Genomic DNA, 21,804 nt, shown 5'->3' on the forward strand with positions numbered 1-21,804 from the left:
AAAGCGAGGTGAAAAGCGTATGGAGAAAGAGGTGAGGAATAATACGGCGAGGTTACAAGGGGGAATAGAGGGTCTGACGAGGGGAGTAGAACAGCTGACAGTGGGACAAAAAGAACTCGTAGACCAAGTGGAAAAGCACACTGCAATAATCGGGGGGTTAAAAGCGACACAAAAAGACATAAAAAATGAATTAATAGCGACACAGAAGGAATGTCAGATGGTACATGAGGGGTTGACGAAGAAGTTGGAAGAGGTGACAGAAGTAATGGAGACAAAGGACCGAGAGGTAAGGACGCACATAGAAACGGTTAAAGTGGCGTTAGAGGACGAGATTGAGGAGACGCACCGGGAAATCAAAGAGGTGAAGCAAAAGTTAGAGGAAGCAAAAGTAAGGGTGAGTGAAATTAAGAAGAGACGGACAGAAATTAAGAGAGAAATACAGGAGAGGGTGATGGAATATGTACAAGGTCGGTGCTCAAATCGTGATGGTGTGCTCACTAACCAAATAAAGAGTTTGCAGGTGGCGAAGGAGGTGCGGAGACGAGGTGCCAAGGTGAGTGGCGATATATTCGGAAATGCATATGATGTGAGGGGAGCTTCAGTCGGCTTGGGGGCTAATTTGGATCCGGATGTTCGTGAGAGGCCGTTGGTGAAGTGTGCGACAGGTACGGTGTGCGAAAGAGGAGGTGTGCGAGAATGTCCGACTCTGGGGTGTGTGAGGAAAAAGTGCGTGCCGAGGAGTGAGTGTGCCGTCGAGAGTGAGTTGGTTGTTGCGCGTGTGCGAGGGGGCACATGGAAGTGCGGAGTGGGGAGTGTTACACAGGATGTAACGAGATAATGCACACCTGTGGTGAGTGTTACGGAGGGTGTAACGGGAGAGTGTGCGAAAGAGTGTGCGCGAGAAAGGTGTGTAACGGACGGGTGCATGAGGAAAGAGTGCGCTGTCAAAAGTAAGGGTGAGTGCGCGACCGAGTGTGGAGGTGAGAGTAGTGAGAGTGACACGGAGCATGAGTTGGTTGTGACAGGTGAGAGAGGATGCACACCTGGAATGGTAGAGCGTGTGTGGGAATGCACACTTGAGTTAGTAGTGAGGCACGTGGTTGGGTGTGCAAGTAAGAGCGCACCTGTGATTGTCACAGAGGAGGTGACCGAGGAGGGGGCGCGAAGAGGTGTGTTGGTGAGGTGTGCGAACGACGAGTGTGTGCAAAGGTGTGCGGTGGTCAGGTTTGTGACCAGTCTGTGAGCGAAAGAACGAGTGCAATAGCGAAGTACGCGGGGTGTACGGGCGGCGTTGGAGCACCGAGCTCGGTGAGGGTGAAAGGGGTAGCGTATGCGTGTGAGCATGCAGGTGAAGCATCGACGGTAACCGGGTTAGCGGTTAGAGCGACTTATAGCCGAATCGGGCCCTCGGTGCGCGCCGGGCAGCTTCGCGTGCCGCGAGGACCAGCAGGGATCCGAACCACGGCGGTTTCGAAAGAACCGCCGTACGCGATCCACGCCGGGCCGCGCTTTGAACGGCCGCGTCCGTTCTAGGCGGAGCCCATCCGAACTTAACTAGGCGGAGCGGGCAGCCCGATAGGAAGGGTCGTCATGGCGACCCCTTTTTGTTGAGGCGTTCCGGCAGGTCGAGATCGGGCCATTGGACGGCTCTGTGCCGAGATGGTGCATGGGATCTCGGCCCGGGTAAGCGTCCTTCCCTGCACCGAGTGCCGGACGCATCCAACCGCCGGCACCAAAGAACCCACATTCATTGCTCGGCTGTACGAAGCCGAGCTTTAGAAGTGAATTGGCGCACCGAGAGGCACTAGTGAGTAGACTGATGACGAGGATAGTGTTTTGGCCCCGAAATTAGAAAAACAAAATTTGATGATTGGCAAAGGATTGACAGTAATGATTGGCAGATGATGGGTAGTGATTGGCAAATTTTTGATTTGTTGAATTTGGACGAGCAAAATTTGTAGTGAAAGATACCCGATGTGATGGGATGGCAACTCTGCCATCTCTCACAGGCGGGGGCAAAGGAGCACTAGTTATGGTGTTTATGGCAGTGAAAACTAGCCCGGGAGGGTTAGGATATAATGATAGGGATCTAGAGAAGATGACAATAGGTAACGTTAAGATTAGTTAGTGACAATGATACCTGTAGTGGGGACGCAGGTAGATTAGAGTGGATGATAATGACGTGGTATGTGCTTAGTTTAAAGGGAAAACGGGGAGCACTAAGTTAGCAGGGCAACAGGTAGTTTAGATGATGCCGTGTGAGTGTTGGAGGTGTATTTAGAAGTGTATTGTGAAAAGTGTGTGAGGAACAGGTGTGATTGCACAGGTGTGCAACTGAACAGATGTATGGAGCAGTGTTTGAGTGAGTGATGGTGATGTGTGTTGTGTTGACCAAATGGTCCAGGAAGGAAGGAGGGTGCAGGTGGCACCAGGTGTAAGATTGCACAGGTGTGCAACTACAGGTGAATGGAGAATGGTTGTGTGAAATACGTGGAGTGTGGAATACATGGAGTGTGGAATATATGGAGTATTGGAATGGATGGTCGTGGAGTGAGTATGGTGGAAACTGTGGAGTGGAGTGGATGGTGCGAAGGTGTGGATTGGGGAAAGGAGGATGGACCCCATCACGAATACCCGGGGAGGGTAGTGTAAGTGTTAGGTAGAGGGTACAGGTAAATTGTGGTTGGATATTGGCATCTGTGGTGCGGGTGAAAGAAGGGTATTTGGATGGGTGCATTAGTGTTGTGGAAATGGCTGGGCGTGTAGCCTGTTAGTGTGTGTAGTTGGTTTGGGCACTCCACCACTGTGAGGATGTCGGCCAGGTGAGGCCGCAGGTGGGCTCTGGGAGCCGGTAGAGTTGTTGTGGATGGGGCCTGAGGATCCGGAGGACGGAACCAGGTAGCCCAGTGCCAGAGGGCACCGAGGGGTGACAGAGCCAGGAGGGGCCTTCCCCAATTAGATAGGTTAGGGTAAGGAGCAGGTAAGCTCGGGTGGCAACTGCAGTGGTGGAGGTGTGCAGGTGGGTAGACCTGCTGGGAGAGCTACACGCCCCAGTCCTGAAATTGTGCAAGGGCACAGGGAGTTGAATCGGGGGAGTGAGACCCCAAATTGAGAAGCACCACCGTTTGGTCAATGGGAATTGGTTTTTAGAACCCATAGTGTAAGTTGGCCAATGGATTGGCAGGGAAAGACCCCGGGTAGTGTAAAGTGTGTTAATGTCATTTAGAGGATAGTTAGGATGAAGATCTCCTCGCACCATCTGCATCCACTCACCTGTGATGACGTACCTCCACACCATGCCAGGTTGTTTTTATTATTTTGATGCAAATGTTTGGAATGTGAGACGCATCATGACGTGGGTGTGACATTGTGCTGTTGTTCCATCTCTTCCTCCTTATGAGGATTGATGATGAATTGGGTGATGGCAAATTTTGGTTAGAGGGATTGTGGAGACGAATTTGGTATAGGGGAAATATGGGGAAGACGTGAGAGTAGTGACGAATTTGTAAAGGTGTAGATTTTGTAAATATGGGGTAAGGGCAAGGGTAGAGTAGGTGACAAGGGGGGGGTGACGTACGGTAGGGACGAGTTTTTCTCACTTCGCTCTCCATACGCACTTCGCCTTGCATTGCCTTGTTTGATGTGTACCCTTGTGACCTTACCCCTCGCTCATCTGTCTTTCCCCCCTTTGTCTCCCACATGAGGACCTGTGCGCCACTGGGCGCCGAGGGGAGCGTGCGTGAGTCCGCCATTGTGCGCCCGGATCTCCCAGAACCAGCTGTCTGCATCGATGCACCACATTATGGACCACATGTCTGTGGCTGAGCACCACTTATGGACCCCATGGGTTGGGGCATGGCCCCTCTGCTGGGACCAGCCATGAAGGCCCGAAATCTTGCTGGCGGACCTTGATCACAGGGCACCGATGCCCCACAGGTGAACCACACTAGTCGGCCCCCTTTGGGCCATAAATAAAACAAAAATGGACACGTTTGGGCAAGTTTTATTGCAAATAGGCCGCCAGCAAAGAAAATGACAACTGGAAGAGAGCAAATAGCCAGCAGAGGGAGCCGAAGAGCAAGAGACCTTGAGGGTGTGTTGGTGCGTTTTGGATGCTTTCATGGTGCATTGATGCAGAGCAGACTGTCTCCCCCCCAGAAAAAACAATCACAGGTCCTGGGTTAGTTTTGTAAATAAAGTAACGTCATTGTAAATAATGCTCCCCACCGTCAATGTATAGTTTGAAGACCATTCCGCAATTCGGTTAGCTGTGGGCGTGAGTCTGTTAGGTAGGGTGCAATGGAGCAGCGGGACATATTTATTTATGTTTTAAAACTGTCGCACTCAGGGTCAGGTTAAAAGTAGAGGGAACTACACCTACGTGTCACACTAAGTTAAAATTATAGGCCCGGGACGTACCTAAGAGGAGGAGGGTGCAGTGTTATGGAAATGAGGATTGTGTTTTTTTTATTGTGTTGTATTGTATAGTAATTGTTGTAAATTATTGCTTTAGTCTGGACCCTCCTTACTCCAGTTATGTATAAAGGTCAAAGTGCGTCCCATAATTAGGCCATAAACAATCACGTCAGCCAATCATAGATTTCCCCCTGGTTGATAGTTATATCTTTATTATGTGTATTAGGGTAAGGCCTTGTCTTCCATTAAGATGACACTCCATTGCACCAAGCGAAATAGAGTAGATTCCTTTCACTTTCCCCTTTCATCATTGCCAAGCCACGATTGCCAATTACATCCCCTCCAAAACCACCATTGAACATGTGCTCGGGTCGGGGAAGAAGGGCGTGCCCGCCCGTCGTCATCAAGGGCGGAGCCAGAGGGTCGCGCGACCAACCAGGGCCGAGGTGAGCACACCGATGGGCGTGTCCTGAAGGCCGTCGGCTTGATCGCCGGAGGCGCTATAAAAGCGCGCGTGCAAGGTACTGAAGAGATCATCCAGGGAAGCACAAAGCCTGCTATTCGTCGCCTTGCTCGCCAAAGTTGGACCAAGCAAGAGAGTTGGGCAAGAAGCAAGCACGTTGTTCAGTTGAGTGGTTGGACCAGACGAGTCAGACGAGTCCTGGAGAAAGCACGCGACATCCACGCAGCAGGAGCAACAGCCACAGCAGCTTCAGATACAGCAGCTTGGGGCCTGGACTGCAGTTTTGAGCGGGGCCGCAAAGGAACGGCGGCTGCCAAATGCGCCGATCGTGCTGCAGTATTCGTGGACCTTCCTTTCCCTCCAGCCATCCACCTCCTGCCTTTCCATCCTTTTGTGTACGTGAGTTTGTTCTGTGTGTCTTGTCCCTGGGTATTTAATTAAGCTTGCATAAGGAATTTGCACTGTGTCTCTAATATCTTCTGTATATTATTTTCTTATCTTTCCTTCTCCTTGGTTTTTTTGAGCCTGTAAATAGTAAATAAATTATATTCGTATTTCCAACAGTTTTGTCTTCTTCTTCTTCACATCCGTGTCACCTTAGTCTTTTCCCTATTGAATATCTGTGGCGCGATCCGGCCAATGTTCACGAATCGGGTTAGTCGGGGTAACTGTTAGGGCCGCGGGGCCTCTGCTCGGCAAAACCAACATCTTATCCGCGGTCCGTAACAATACATAAACAATAAGAGCTATGATTGTTTGATCAAACACACACAATAAGAGCTATAATTGTTTGATCATGCATAAACAAGAAGAGCTATGATTGTTTGATCATACCCACACAATAAGAGCTATGATTGTTTGATCATAAATAAACAATAAGAGATATGATTGTTTGATCATACATAAACAATAAGAGATATGATTGTTTGATGATATGCACACAATAAGAGCTATGATTGTTTGTTGATACGCACACAATAAGAGCTATGATTGTTTGATCATACATAAACAATAAGAGCTATTATTGTTTAATCATACACACACAATAAGAGCTATGATTGTTTGATCATACACACACAATAAGAGCTATGATTGTTTGATCATACATAAACAATAAGAGCTATGATTGTTTGATCATACATAAACAATAAGAGCTATGGTTGTTTGATCATACATAAACAATAAGAGCTATGATTGTTTGATCATACATAAACAATAAGAGCTATGATTGTTTGATCATACATAAACAATAAGAGCTATGATTGTTTGATCATACATAAACAATAAGAGCTATGATTGTTTGATCATACACACACAATAAGAGCTATGATTGTTTGATCATACATAAACAATAAGAGCTATGATTGTTTGATGATATGCACACAATAAGAGCTATAATTGTTTGATCATACATAAACAATAAGAGCTGTAATTGTTTGATCATACATAAACAATAAGAGCTATGATTGTTTGATGATACGCACATAATAAGAGCTATAATTGTTTGATCATACACACACAATAAGAGCTATGATTGTTTGATCATACACACACAATAAGAGCTATAATTGTTTGATCATACCCACACAGGAAGAGCTATGATTGTTTGATCATACACACACAATAAGAGCTATAATTGTTTGATCATACACACACAATAAGAGCTATGATTATTTGATCATACACACACAATAAGAGCTATGATTGTTTGATCATACACACAAAATAAGAGCTATGATTGTTTGATCATACACACACAATAAGAGCTATGATTGTTTGATCATACACACACAATAAGAGCTATGATTGTTTGATCATACACATACAATAAGAGCTATGATTGTTTGATCATACACACACAATAAGGGCTATGATTGTTTGATCATACACACACAATAAGAGCTATAATTGTTTGATCATACACACACAATAGGAGCTATGATTGTTTGATCATACACACACAATAAGAGCTATGATTGTTTGATCATACACACACAATAAGAGCTATGATTGTTTGATCATATACACACAATAAGAGCTATGATTGTTTGATCATACACACACAATAAGAGCTATGATTGTTTGATCATACACACACAATAAGAGCTATAATTGTTTGATCATACACACACAATAAGAGCTATGATCGTTTGATCATACACACACAATAAGAGCTATAATTGTTTGATCATACACACACAATAAGAGCTATGATCGTTTGATCATACACACACAATAAGAGCTATGATTGTTTGATCATACACACACAATAAGAGCTATAATTGTTTGATTATACACACACAATAAGAGCTATAATTGTTTGATCATACACACACAATAAGAGCTATAATTGTTTGATCATACATAAACAATAAGAGCTATAATTGTTTGATCATACATAAACAATAAGAGCTATAATTGTTTGATCATACAGAAACAATAAGAGCTATAATTGTTTGATCATACATAAACAATAAGAGCTATAATTGTTTGATCATACATAACCAATAAGAGCTATAATTGTTTGATCATACATAAACAATAAGAGCTATAATTGTTTGAACATGCATAAACAATAAGAGCTATGATTGTTTGATCATACATAAACAATAAGAGCTATGATTGTTTGATGATACGCACATAATAAGAGCTATAATTGTTTGATCATACACACACAATAAGAGCTATGATTGTTTGATCATACACACACAATAAGAGCTATAATTGTTTGATCATACCCACACAAGAAGAGCTATGATTGTTTGATTATACACACACAATAAGAGCTATAATTGTTTGATCATACACACACAATAAGAGCTATGATTATTTGATCATACACACACAAAAAGAGCTATGATTGTTTGATCATACACACAAAATAAGAGCTATGATTGTTTGATCATACACACACAATAAGAGCTATGATTGTTTGATCATACACAAAAAATAAGAGCTATGATTGTTTGATCATACACACACAATAGGAGCTATGATTGTTTGGTCATACACACACAATAAGAGCTATGATTGTTTGATCATACACACACAATAAGAGCTATAATTGTTTGATCATACACACAAAATAAGAGCTTTGATTGTTTGATCATACACACACAATAAGAGCTATGATTGTTTGATCATACACACAAAATAAGAGCTATGATTGTTTGATCATACACACACAATAGGAGCTATGATTGTTTGATCATACACACACAATAAGAGCTATGATTGTTTGATCATACACACACAATAAGAGCTATAATTGTTTGATCATACACACAAAATAAGAGCTATGATTGTTTGATCATACACACACAAAAAGAGCTATGATTGTTTGATCATACACACAAAATAAGAGCTATGATTGTTTGATCATACACACAAAATAAGAGCTATGATTGTTTGATCATACACACACAATAGGAGCTATGATTGTTTGATCATACACACACAATAAGAGCTATGATTGTTTGATCATACACACACAATAAGAGCTATAATTGTTTGATCATACACACACAATAGGAGCTATGATTGTTTGATCATACACATACAATAAGAGCTATGATTGTTTGATCATACACACACAATAAGAGCTATGATTGTTTGATCATACACACACAATAAGAGCTATAATTGTTTGATCATACACACACAATAGGAGCTATGATTGTTTGATCATACACACACAATAAGAGCTATGATTGTTTGATCATACACACACAATAAGAGCTATGATTGTTTGATCATATACACACAATAAGAGCTATGATTGTTTGATCATACACACACAATAAGAGCTATGATTGTTTGATCATACACACACAATAAGAGCTATAATTGTTTGATCATACACACACAATAAGAGCTATGATCGTTTGATCATACACACACAATAAGAGCTATAATTGTTTGATCATACACACACAATAAGAGCTATGATCGTTTGATCATACACACACAATAAGAGCTATGATTGTTTGATCATACACACACAATAATAGCTATAATTGTTTGATTATACACACACAATAAGAGCTATAATTGTTTGATCATACACACACAATAAGAGCTATAATTGTTTGATCATACATAAACAATAAGAGCTATAATTGTTTGATCATACATAAACAATAAGAGCTATAATTGTTTGATCATACATAAACAATAAGAGCTATAATTGTTTGATCATACATAAACAATAAGAGCTATAATTGTTTGATCATGCATAAACAATAAGAGCTATGATTGTTTGATCATACACACACAATAATAGCTATAATTGTTTGATCATACACACACAATAAGAGCTATAATTGTTTGATCATACATAAACAATAAGAGCTATAATTGTTTGATCATACATAAACAATAAGAGCTATAATTGTTTGATCATACATAAACAATAAGAGCTATAATTGTTTGATCATACATAAACAATAAGAGCTATAATTGTTTGATCATACATAACCAATAAGAGCTATAATTGTTTGATCATACATAACCAATAAGAGCTATAATTGTTTGATCATACATAACCAATAAGAGCTATAATTGTTTGATCATACATAAACAATAAGAGCTATAATTGTTTGATCATACATAAACAATAAGAGCTATAATTGTTTGATCATACATAAACAATAAGAGCTATAATTGTTTGATCATACATAAACAATAAGAGCTATAATTGTTTGATCATGCATAAACAATAAGAGCTATAATTGTTTGATCATGCATAAACAATAAGAGCTATAATTTTTTGATCATAAATAAACAATAAGAGCTATAATTGTTTGATCATACATAAACAATAAGAGCTATAATTGTTTAATCATACACACACAATAAGAGCTATAATTGTTTAATCATACATAAACAATAAGAGCTATAATTGTTTGATCATACATAAACAATAAGAGCTGTGATTGTTTGATCATACATAAACAATAACAGCTATGATTGTTTGATCATACATAAACAATAAGAGCTATGATTGTTTGATCATACATAAACAATAAAAGCTACGATTGTTTGATCATACATAAACAATAAGAGCTATGATTGTTTGATCATACATAAACAATAAGAGCTATGATTGTTTGATCATACATAAACAATAAAAGCTATGATTGTTTGATCATACATAAACAATAAGAGCTATGATTGTTTGATCAAACACACACAATAAGAGCTATAATTGTTTGATCATACATAAACAATAAGAGCTATAATTGTTTGATGATACACACACAATAAGAGCTATAATTGTTTAATAATATCATTCAATCCGATACTTCGGAGTTATTCCGTCTGGACATGCGGATTAATCCGAGCAAAACTGCAAATAAATATATTGCTGCCCTCCCCTCATGAAAAGTATATTCATGCAGGAGTGTTTACTGTGCACCCATCACATCCCTGAAGTATATTAAAGGGAAACCTTAATGTGCCTTATCCACCAGTCCATGGAGGGATCGGCAAAAAGAGGAGGCACAGTGAGACCGACAAGTAAACTCCATATACCTTCAAGATGCTTCGGCTTTTGAGTTTCCAAAGTTGCCATTAAGGTCGGGGCGGCCAAAGACTGGGCAGGAGGACTTTCGGCATCGGACTGCTCAGAAGTCAGGTGAAATTCTGAAAAGCAAGAAACAATGGTATCAATTCTTTTTTATTATTTGGGTCACCTGAGAGGTCAACAAGCAAACAAACAAACAAGAAAACAAACAAACAGACAAACAAGAAAACAAGCAAATAAACAAGAAAACGGAGTGAAAACTGAGTACTCCTTTTACGAAAAGAGCGAGCTACTGTGGGATGGTACCTTTGGGTCAATTTCAAATTCCGGACTCCTATATCTGACCTCAATGGTGTCACAAGATAGAGCAACGTCTGACTAATGGGGGCTGCAGACAGCACCGACCATCAATCAATGGAAATGGCGATGTATTCGAGGAGGTGTTTCAGGGCGATGAACGACATCACCAGACTCTGTGGTGTCATGGTTGGAGCTTCCGCCATTTGATACAATTCAATGTTAGTCCAAGGAACAGGTGCGTTGCTTACCATGCTTATGGAGCCACACAATTGGCTCCGTGAGCTCAAGTGACATCTCGAGCTGGGGTCCATCTTTATGTCCAGCTGATTGGAGCACTTGTTTCACCACCTCAGCATTTACTGCAGAGTCTAGGTGAAGGGGAACACAAATGTGTAATGAATCGATCCGTTTTGTGGGTATAATAGCCAACAGCACACCTGGACAGAGAATAATACAGGTTACAGCTTGAGTGCAAATACATAAGGAAATACAAGGAAGCCTAGACACAGGAGACCTGTGCTGTCTCCACATCCTATCACTCCCACTTGATGTGAGTAGTACACCTGGAAGGCCAAAGCAGGGCAGACCAGCTCTGAATGACATGAACATGTTGAAAAAGGATGCATGGACCTGGAGATTGAGGAATTGTACAGGGAATGGAAGCTGAGGATCAATCTCTGAGTCCGGCTTACTAGCCGTAAAAAAAATAAATAAGGAAAACGACAAAGAGCAAGAAGAAGAGCAAGCCAATTGTACAGCAAACCCCAAACAGACAATTTGTCCAGGTACCAACACACAATTATTCTTGGAAGATACTGTGGGTATGGTACTGGTACCTTCCTGGAGGTACCATGGGTACAGTTAACCTTTACAACTAAAATACAGATAGGAGATTTCGGCCTTTATACTGTACAGTATTCCGACCAGAATAACGGCCTGCTCCAACATCTTCTTATGTTCCCAGGTACCGCAAAATCGGCTACACCGTTCGCAACGATTTTTTGAGTGTAGGCCTGGAACCCCCGCAGTAAAATAGGCAAAATGCAAATCTTCCAATTTCAGGTTTGGTCTCCAGCCTAACGTTATTTCCGCACACCTCTGGATACTCTTCTTTTTCTTTCGACCTTACTGGTTGCTGTGAAACTAAAATCGGTGGATCACTCCAAAAGCCCCTGAAGACCCTGAAGACCCCAAAGACCCCACAGACCCCAAACACACCGAAGACCCAAAACACCCCAAAGACCCAAAATACCCTTAAAGGCCCTGGGACACCAAAATACCCTGAAGACCCAAATGGCCCCAAAAGACCCCGAACACCCCAAAGACACAAAACACCCTGAAGATCCAAAATACTGTGAAGACCCAAAACGCCCCAAAGACCAAAAACACCCCGAAGATCCAAAAGACCCAGGAGACCCAACACACCCGGAAGACCCAGACGACCCAAAAGACCCTGAAGACCCAAAACGCCATGAGGACCCAAAACACCCCAAAGACCCAAAATACCCTTAAAGGCCCAGAGGATCCAAAAGACCCTGAAGACCCAAATTGCTTTGAAGACCCAAAAGACCCCAAAGACCCAAAACACCCCGAATACCCAAAACACCCCGAAGACCCAAAAGACCCTGAATACCCAAAACACCCCGAATACCCAAAAGACCCTGAAGACGCAAACCACCCTGAAGACCCAATAGACCCAGAAGACCCAAAAAGACCCATAACACCCCGAAGACCCAAAAGACCTGGAAGACCCTGAAGACCCAAAATACCCCCAAAGGCCCTTAAAGACCCTTTATACCCAAAACACCCTTAAAACTCTGAATAACCAAAATGCCCCAAACACCCTTAAAGACCCAGAGGAACCAAAAGACCCTTAAGACCTAAAAGCCCATTAAGACCTAAAAGCCCCTGAAGAAACCGAAGACCCAAAAGACCCCAAAGACCCAAAATATCCTTAAAGGCCTAGAGGATCCAAACCACTCTGAGCACCCAAATGGCCCTGAAGACCCAAAACACAATGAAGACCCAAAAGACCCTGAAGACTCAAAATACCCTGAAGACCCAAAAGACACCGAAATGGTGAAAGATGCCTATCCCTCTGAAACGACGTGTGGTGAGGCGCGCGGAGCGCGCCGAGTCACACTAGTAATAATATAATACTAGTGTGGCGGTTACCTTATGTGCAGGTAACCGCATGTGGCGGTTACCTTATGTGATTACCTTATTTGGGCATAATACACGTGCACGGGCCTGTTGGACTTGTGGTTGTGCGGACGTGACGCACGCGCGGTTGCCGGAGCCACGCCCTCCGAAGAGGGCTTTCGGCTTTATATAAGCGTGCCGACTTCCGTTCGAGTTTAGTGTGCTGGTTCTTGCTGTTACAATAAACCATCTTCGAACCCTACGAATGGCCTCGTTCTCTCGCCTTCCGCGACTCCTAAACTAGTTCCCTTATAAGGAAAGGAACTTCAACAGAGGAAAAGGCCATGAGGCCCATCACATCTGTGCTTTGTCTGTGCTCGATCCTTTTAAATGCTGAGTATCAAGCAAGGAAGCAGCGTGTACCATGTTTAAAGCCTTTCGGATGACTCGGCCGGGATTCAAACCGTCTACCTTCCAAACGCAGAGTGGATGTTTTAACTGAGAGAGTATCGTTCCTGGGCTTTTGGGTTCAATCATCAAGGCCCTTTGATGGCCTACAGTATGTTTACTTGTAAGTGTCATGTGTGGCTGTCACTGGTGAGTTTGAGTTCCCAGTGGCAATAATCCTGGTGATGGTGTGATCTTATACTAGGCACGACGCAAGGGGACAATAATCCTGGGGATGGTGTGATCCGATACTAGGCACGACGCAAGGGGACAATAATACTGGGGATGGTGTGACCCTATACTAGGCACGACGCAAGGGGACAATAATCCTGGGGATGGTGTGATCCTATACTAGGCACGACGCAAGGGGACAATAATACTGGGGATGGTGTGACCCTATACTAGGCACGACGCAAGGGGCAATAATCCTGGGGATGGTGTGATCCTATACTAGGCACGACGCAAGGGGCAATAATACTGGGGATGGTGTGATCCTATACTAGGCACGACGCAAGGGGACAATAATACTGGGGATGGTGTGACCCTATACTAGGCACGACGCAAGGGGCAATAATACTGGGGATGGTGTGATCCTATACTAGGCACGACGCAAGGGGCAATAATACTGGGGATGGTGTGATCCTATACTAGGCACGACGCAAGGGGCAATAATACTGGGGATGGTGTGACCCTATACTAGGCACGACGCAAGGGGCAATAATACTGGGGATGGTGTGATCCTATACTAGGCACGACGCAAGGGGCAATAATACTGGGGATGGTGTGATCCTATACTAGGCACGACGCAAGGGGCAATAATACTGGGGATGGTGTGATCCTATACTAGGCACGACGCAAGGGGCAATAATACTGGGGATGGTGTGATCCTATACTAGGCACGACGCAAGGGGCAATAATACTGGGGATGGTGTGATCCTATACTAGGCACGACGCAAGGGGCAATAATACTGGGGATGGTGTGATCCTATACTAGGCACGACGCAAGGGGCAATAATACTGGGGATGGTGTGATCCTATACTAGGCACGACGCAAGGGGCAATAATACTGGGGATGGTGTGATCCTATACTAGGCACGACGCAAGGGGCAATAATACTGGGGATGGTGTGATCCTATACTAGGCACGACGCAAGGGGCAATAATACTGGGGATGGTGTGATCCTATACTAGGCACGACGCAAGGGGCAATAATACTGGGGATGGTGTGATCCTATACTAGGCACGACGCAAGGGGCAATAATACTGGGGATGGTGTGATCCTATACTAGGCACGACGCAAGGGGCAATAATACTGGGGATGGTGTGATCCTATACTAGGCACGACGCAAGGGGCAATAATACTGGGGATGGTGTGATCCTATACTAGGCACGACGCAAGGGGCAATAATACTGGGGATGGTGTGATCCTATACTAGGCACGACGCAAGGGGCAATAATACTGGGGATGGTGTGATCCTATACTAGGCACGACGCAAGGGGCAATAATCCTGGGGATGGTGTGATCCTATACTAGGCACGACGCAATGGGCAGTAATACTGGGGATGGTGTGATCCTATACTAGGCACGACGCAAGGGGCAATAATCCTGGGGATGGTGTGATCCTATACTAGGCACGACGCAAGGGGCAATAATCCTGGTGATGGTGTGACTCTATACTAGGCACGACGCAAGGGGACAATACTACTGGGGATGGTGTGATCCTATACTAGGCACGACGCAAGGGGCAATAATCCTGGGGATGGTGTGATCCTATACTAGGCACGACGCAAGGGGCAATAATCCTGGGGATGGTGTGATCCTATACTAGGCACGACGCAAAGGGATAATAATCCTGGGGATGGTGTGATCCTATACGAGGCACGACGCAAGGGGCAATAATCCTGGTGATGGTGTGATCCTATACTAGGCACGACGCAAGGGGCAATAATCCTGGTGATGGTGTGATCCTATACTAGGCACGACGCAAGGGGACAATAATCCTGGGGATGGTGTGATCCTATACTAGGCACGACGCAAGGGGACAATAATCCTGGGGATGGTGTGATCCTATACTAGGCACGACGCAAGGGGCAATAATCCTGGTGATGGTGTGACCCTATACTAGGCACGACGCAAGGGGACAATAATACTGGTGATGGTGTGATCCTATACTAGGCACGACGCAAGGGGACAATAATCCTGGGGATGGTGTGATCCTATACTAGGCACGACGCAAGGGGACAATAATCCTGGTGATGGTGTGATCCTATACTAGGCACGACGCAAGGGGCAATAATCCTGGGGATGGTGTGATCCTATACTAGGCACGACGCAAGGGGACAATAATCCTGGGGATGGTGTGATCCTATACTAGGCACGACGCAAGGGGACAATACTACTGGGGATGGTGTGATCCTATACTAGGTACGACGCAAGGGGCAATAATCCTGGGGATGGTGTGATCCTATACTAGGCACGACGCAAGGGGCAATAATCCTGGGGATGGTGTGATCCTATACTAGGCACGACGCAAGGGGCAATAATCCTGGGGATGGTGTGATCCTATACTAGGCACGACGCAAGGGGCAATAATCCTGGGGATGGTGTGATCCTATACTAGGCACGACGCAAAGGGACAATAATCCTGGGGATGGTGTGATCCTATACGAGGCACGACGCAAGGGGCAATAATCCTGGGGATGGTGTGATCTTATACTAGGCACGACGCAAGGGGACAATAATCCTGGGGATGGTGTGATCCTATACTAGACACGACGCAAGGGGACAATAATCCTGGGGATGGTGTGATCCTATACTAGGCACGACGCAAGGGGACAATAATACTGGGGATGGTGTGATCCTATACTAGGCACGACGCAAGGGGCAATAATCCTGTGGATGGTGTGATCCTATACTAGGCACGACGCAAGGGGACAATAATCCTGGGGATGGTGTGACCCTATACTAGGCACGACGCAAGGGGACAATAATCCTGGTGATGGTGTGATCCTATACTAGGCACGACGCAAGGGGCAATAATACTGGGGATGGTGTGATCCTATACTAGGCACGACGCAAGGGGACAATAATCCTGGGGATGGTGTGATCCTATACTAGGCACGACGCAAGGGGACAATAATCCTGGTGATGGTGTGATCCTATACTAGGCACGACGCAAGGGGACAATAATCCTGGTGATGGGGTGATCCTATACTAGGCACGACGCAAGGGGACAATAATCCTGGTGATGGTGTGATCCTATACTAGGCACGACTCAAGGGGCAATAATACTGGGGATGGTGTGATCCTATACTAGGCACGACGCAAGGGGACAATAATCCTGGGGATGGTGTGATCCTATACTAGGCACGACGCAAGGGGACAATAATCCTGGGGATGGTGTGATCCTATACTAGGCACGACGCAAGGGGACAATAATACTGGGGATGGTGTGATCCTATACTAGGCACGACGCAAGGGGACAATAATCCTGGGGATGGTGTGATCCTATACTAGGCACGACGCAAGAGGCAATAATACTGGGGATGGTGTGATCCTATACTAGGCACGACGCAAGGGGACAATAATCCTGGGGATGGTGTGACCCTATACTAGGCACGACGCAAGGGGACAATAATCCTGGTGATGGTGTGATCCTATACTAGGCACGACGCAAGGGGCAATAATCCTGGGGATGGTGTGATCCTATACTAGGCACGACGCAAGGGGACAATAATCCTGGTGATGGTGTGATCCTATACTAGGCACGACGCAAGGGGCAATAATACTGGGGATGGTGTGATCCTATACTAGGCACGACGCAAGGGGACAATAATCCTGGGGATGGTGTGATCCTATACTAGGCACGACGCAAGGGGACAATAATCCTGGGGATGGTGTGATCCTATACTAGGCACGACGCAAGGGGACAATAATCCTGGGGATGGTGTGATCCTATACTAGGCACGACGCAAGGGGACAATAATCCTGGGGATGGTGTGATCCTATACTAGGCACGACGCAAGGGGACAATAATCCTGGGGATGGTGTGATCTTATACTAGGCACGACGCAAGGGGACAATAATCCTGGGGATGGTGTGATCCTATACTAGGCACGACGCAAGGGGACAATAATCCTGGGGATGGTGTGATCCTATACTAGGCAAGACGCAAGGGGACAATAATCCTGGGGATGGTGTGATCCTATACTAGGCACGACGCAAGGGGCAATAATACTGGGGATGGTGTGACCCTATACTAGGCACGACGCAAGGGGCAATAATACTGGGGATGGTGTGATCCTATACTAGGCACGACGCAAGGGGCAATAATACTGGGGATGGTGTGATCCTATACTAGGCACGACGCAAGGGGCAATAATCCTGGGGATGGTGTGATCCTATACTAGGCACGACGCAAGGGGCAATAATCCTGGGGATGGTGTGATCCTATACTAGGCACGACGCAAGGGGCAATAATCCTGGGGATGGTGTGATCCTATACTAGGCACGACGCAAGGGGACAATAATCCTGGGGATGGTGTGATCCTATACTAGGCACGACGCAAGGGGACAATAATACTGGGGATGGTGTGATCCTATACTAGGCACGACGCAAGGGGCAATAATCCTGGGGATGGTGTGATCCTATACTAGGCACGACGCAAGGGGACAATAATCCTGGGGATGGTGTGACCCTATACTAGGCACGACGCAAGGGGACAATAATCCTGGTGATGGTGTGATCCTATACTAGGCACGACGCAAGGGGCAATAATACTGGGGATGGTGTGATCCTATACTAGGCACGACGCAAGGGGACAATAATCCTGGGGATGGTGTGATCCTATACTAGGCACGACGCAAGGGGACAATAATCCTGGGGATGGTGTGATCCTATACTAGGCACGACGCAAGGGGACAATAATCCTGGGGATGGTGTGATCCTATACTAGGCACGACGCAAGGGGACAATAATCCTGGGGATGGTGTGATCCTATACTAGGCACGACGCAAGGGGACAATAATACTGGGGATGGTGTGATCCTATACTAGGCACGACGCAAGGGGACAATAATCCTGGGGATGGTGTGATCCTATACTAGGCACGACGCAAGGGGACAATAATCCTGGGGATGGTGTGATCCTATACTAGGCACGACGCAAGGGGACAATAATCCTGGGGATGGTGTGATCCTATACTAGGCACGACGCAAGGGGACAATAATCCTGGGGATGGTGTGATCCTATACTAGGCACGACGCAAGGGGACAATAATACTGGGGATGGTGTGATCCTATACTAGGCACGACGCAAGGGGACAATAATCCTGGTGATGGTGTGATCCTATACTAGGCACGACGCAAGGGGCAATAATCCTGGGGATGGTGTGATCCTATACTAGGCACGACGCAAGGGGACAATAATCCTGGTGATGGTGTGATCCTATACTAGGCACGACGCAAGGGGCAATAATACTGGGGATGGTGTGATCCTATACTAGGCACGACGCAAGGGGACAATAATCCTGGGGATGGTGTGATCCTATACTAGGCACGACGCAAGGGGACAATAATCCTGGTGATGGTGTGATCCTATACTAGGCACGACGCAAGGGGACAATAATCCTGGGGATGGTGTGATCCTATACTAGGCACGACGCAAGGGGACAATAATCCTGGGGATGGTGTGATCTTATACTAGGCACGACGCAAGGGGCAATAATACTGGGGATGGTGTGACCCTATACTAGGCACGACGCAAGGGGCAATAATACTGGGGATGGTGTGATCCTATACTAGGCACGACGCAAGGGGCAATAATACTGGGGATGGTGTGATCCTATACTAGGCACGACGCAAGGGGCAATAATACTGGGGATGGTGTGACCCTATACTAGGCACGACGCAAGGGGCAATAATACTGGGGATGGTGTGATCCTATACTAGGCACGACGCAAGGGGCAATAATACTGGGGATGGTGTGATCCTATACTAGGCACGACGCAAGGGGCAATAATACTGGGGATGGTGTGACCCTATACTAGGCACGACGCAAGGGGCAATAATACTGGGGATGGTGTGATCCTATACTAGGCACGACGCAAGGGGCAATAATACTGGGGATGGTGTGATCCTATACTAGGCACGACGCAAGGGGACAATAATCCTGGGGATGGTGTGATCCTATACTAGGCACGACGCAAGGGGACAATAATCCTGGGGATGGTGTGATCCTATACTAGGCACGACGCAAGGGGCAATAATCCTGGGGATGGTGTGATCCTATACTAGGCACGACGCAAGGGGACAATAATCCTGGGGATGGTGTGATCCTATACTAGGCACGACGCAAGGGGCAATAATCCTGGGGATGGTGTGATCCTATACTAGGCACGACGCAAGGGGCAATAATCCTGGGGATGGTGTGATCCTATACTAGGCACGACGCAAGGGGACAATAATCCTGGGGATGGTGTGATCCTATACTAGGCACGACGCAAGGGGACAATAATACTGGGGATGGTGTGACCCTATACTAGGCACGACGCAAGGGGACAATAATCCTGGGGATGGTGTGATCCTATACTAGGCACGACGCAAGGGGACAATAATCCTAAGAATGGTGTGACCCTTTACATATTATGTAGGCTGAAAGCAAAGCATAGGGGCAGATTTGAGGTGGGAAAATGGGATAAAGAAGAGAAGCAAGAGTGGTGAATCCACCTTCTTTGCATACCTAATATGCAGATGTGGTCCTGTGGAAACATGGATATGGAAATAGTTTGAATACCACATCCCTGACTTTCCCAGCACGCATCCGTCCAATCCCCATTCAACCAACGTACCGGTGTCAAAGTGAGCATGGAAGGTGGCGAGGGCTTGCTGTTTCTCGGGAATATGGGAGAGGGACAGAAGCTGGAGAGAGAGGAGCGAAGAACCCGCCTCTGATTCTCGAATAATATCTGAAAGCTGCAACAAAACCACTTTGTATGACAATGAGTGCATGACAGCACAGCAAAGCAGGACATGAAACAGGAAAATAGAATTATGTTGTCAATCGACTGGCTGCTCGAAAAACGTGTTTACCTTGAGACTGTAACATCAACATCAATTGCTTTTTCATTAACATGTGTTAAATCCTGGGGATGGTGTGATCTTGGCATGTTAAATCATATATCTGGTTATCTGACATATGTAAGAAAACGAATCGAGGGAACCGCGGATATAGGGATTTAACGCATTTATTTCTTGCCTTCGGCAGAATATAGTCGATGACTTGTATTAGTGCGAAGCAAAGACGCAATATTGTAGTCAACCTCTTTGGAATGCGAAACAAGAAAGCCAGTAACTTGTAGAAAACGGAATCCTCACTATAATTCACTGACCGGTGTTTGCTTCTTGCAAAATCGAAGCTTTGCAAGTATATTGGTTGGTTGCGTTTGTGGTTCTGTCTGTTTGTTTGTCACCGGCCTACAGGTCACAATTCTAAACCGATCGTCACGAAACGTCACCAAGTTGTATAGGTCGTCCCAATTGAGAAGCCTATTGTTTTTGGGGTCAAAAGGTCAACATAGGCCAAAGTTCACCAACTTTGCCATATTTCTAAAATCCTCAGTTTTCATCCGATTGACTTGAAATTTGAAGAGGACTTGCATATCTGGTCACTGAATGCAACCACCAAGTATATTCGAGGTCAACATAGGCCAAAAGGTCAACATAGGCCGAATTTCTAAAATCCTCAATTTTCATCCGATTGACTTGAAATTTTAAGGGGACTTGCATATCTGGTCACTGAATTTGAACCACCAGCCATTTTTGAGGTCAACGTAGGCCAAAAGGTCAACATAGGCCAAATTTCTAAAATCCTCAATTTTCATCCGATTGACTTGAAATTTGAAGGCGACTTGCACATCTGGTCACTGAATTTGAACCACCAGCCATTTTGAGGTCAACATAGGCCAAAAGGTCAACATAGGCCAAATTTCTAAAATCCTCAATTTTCATCCGATTTACTTGAAATTTGAAGGGGCTTGCACATCTGGTCACTGAATTCAACCACCAAGTATATTTGAGGTCAACATAGGCCAAAAGGTCAACATAGGCCAAATTTCTAAAATCATCAATTTTCATCCGATTGACTTGAAATTCTAAGAGGATTTGCATATATGGTCACTGAATTCAACCACCAGCCATTTTTTTAGGTCAACGTAGGCCAAAAGGTCAACATAGGCCAAGTTTTAAAAATCCTCAATTTTCATCCGATTGACTTGAAAATTGAACAGCATTTGCACATTGAGTTAGTAAATAGGGAAACTAACTATTTTTGAGGTCAAAAGGTCAATGGTCAACTCAAGGTCAACCTTCCAAAATCATTTTTCATCTGAAAAATCGTCACTTTTCTTCCTATTGACCCGAGCTTTGATCAAGATTGTCAATTTAAATCTTGATGAAATGGACAATTTGCTGTATCAATGGAATTTTTTTTCTTGGGGATGGGGGGCGGATTTTGC

The 21,804-nt window shown here is 44.9% G+C and overlaps 1 protein-coding gene across 2 annotated transcripts in view; it reads right to left on the reverse strand.

Annotated features, from left to right (window-relative positions):
• LOC137424534 (agrin) overlaps nucleotides 1-21,804 on the reverse strand; it is a 193,641-nt gene that overhangs the window by 44,492 nt on the left and 127,345 nt on the right. For both annotated transcript variants that reach the window (XM_078775570.1, XM_068112090.2), the window contains exons 16-18: nucleotides 20,140-20,263; nucleotides 10,952-11,071; nucleotides 10,412-10,522 (exon numbers count right to left, since the gene is read on the reverse strand). In XM_078775570.1, the coding sequence (XP_078631696.1) occupies nucleotides 10,412-10,522; nucleotides 10,952-11,071; nucleotides 20,140-20,263 (355 nt within the window). The remainder of the gene's footprint in view (nucleotides 1-10,411; nucleotides 10,523-10,951; nucleotides 11,072-20,139; nucleotides 20,264-21,804) is intronic.

This window comes from Myxine glutinosa, chromosome 4, assembly GCF_964187855.1.
Source record: "Myxine glutinosa chromosome 4, kmMyxGlut1.1, whole genome shotgun sequence".
NCBI lineage: Eukaryota > Metazoa > Chordata > Myxini > Myxiniformes > Myxinidae > Myxine > Myxine glutinosa.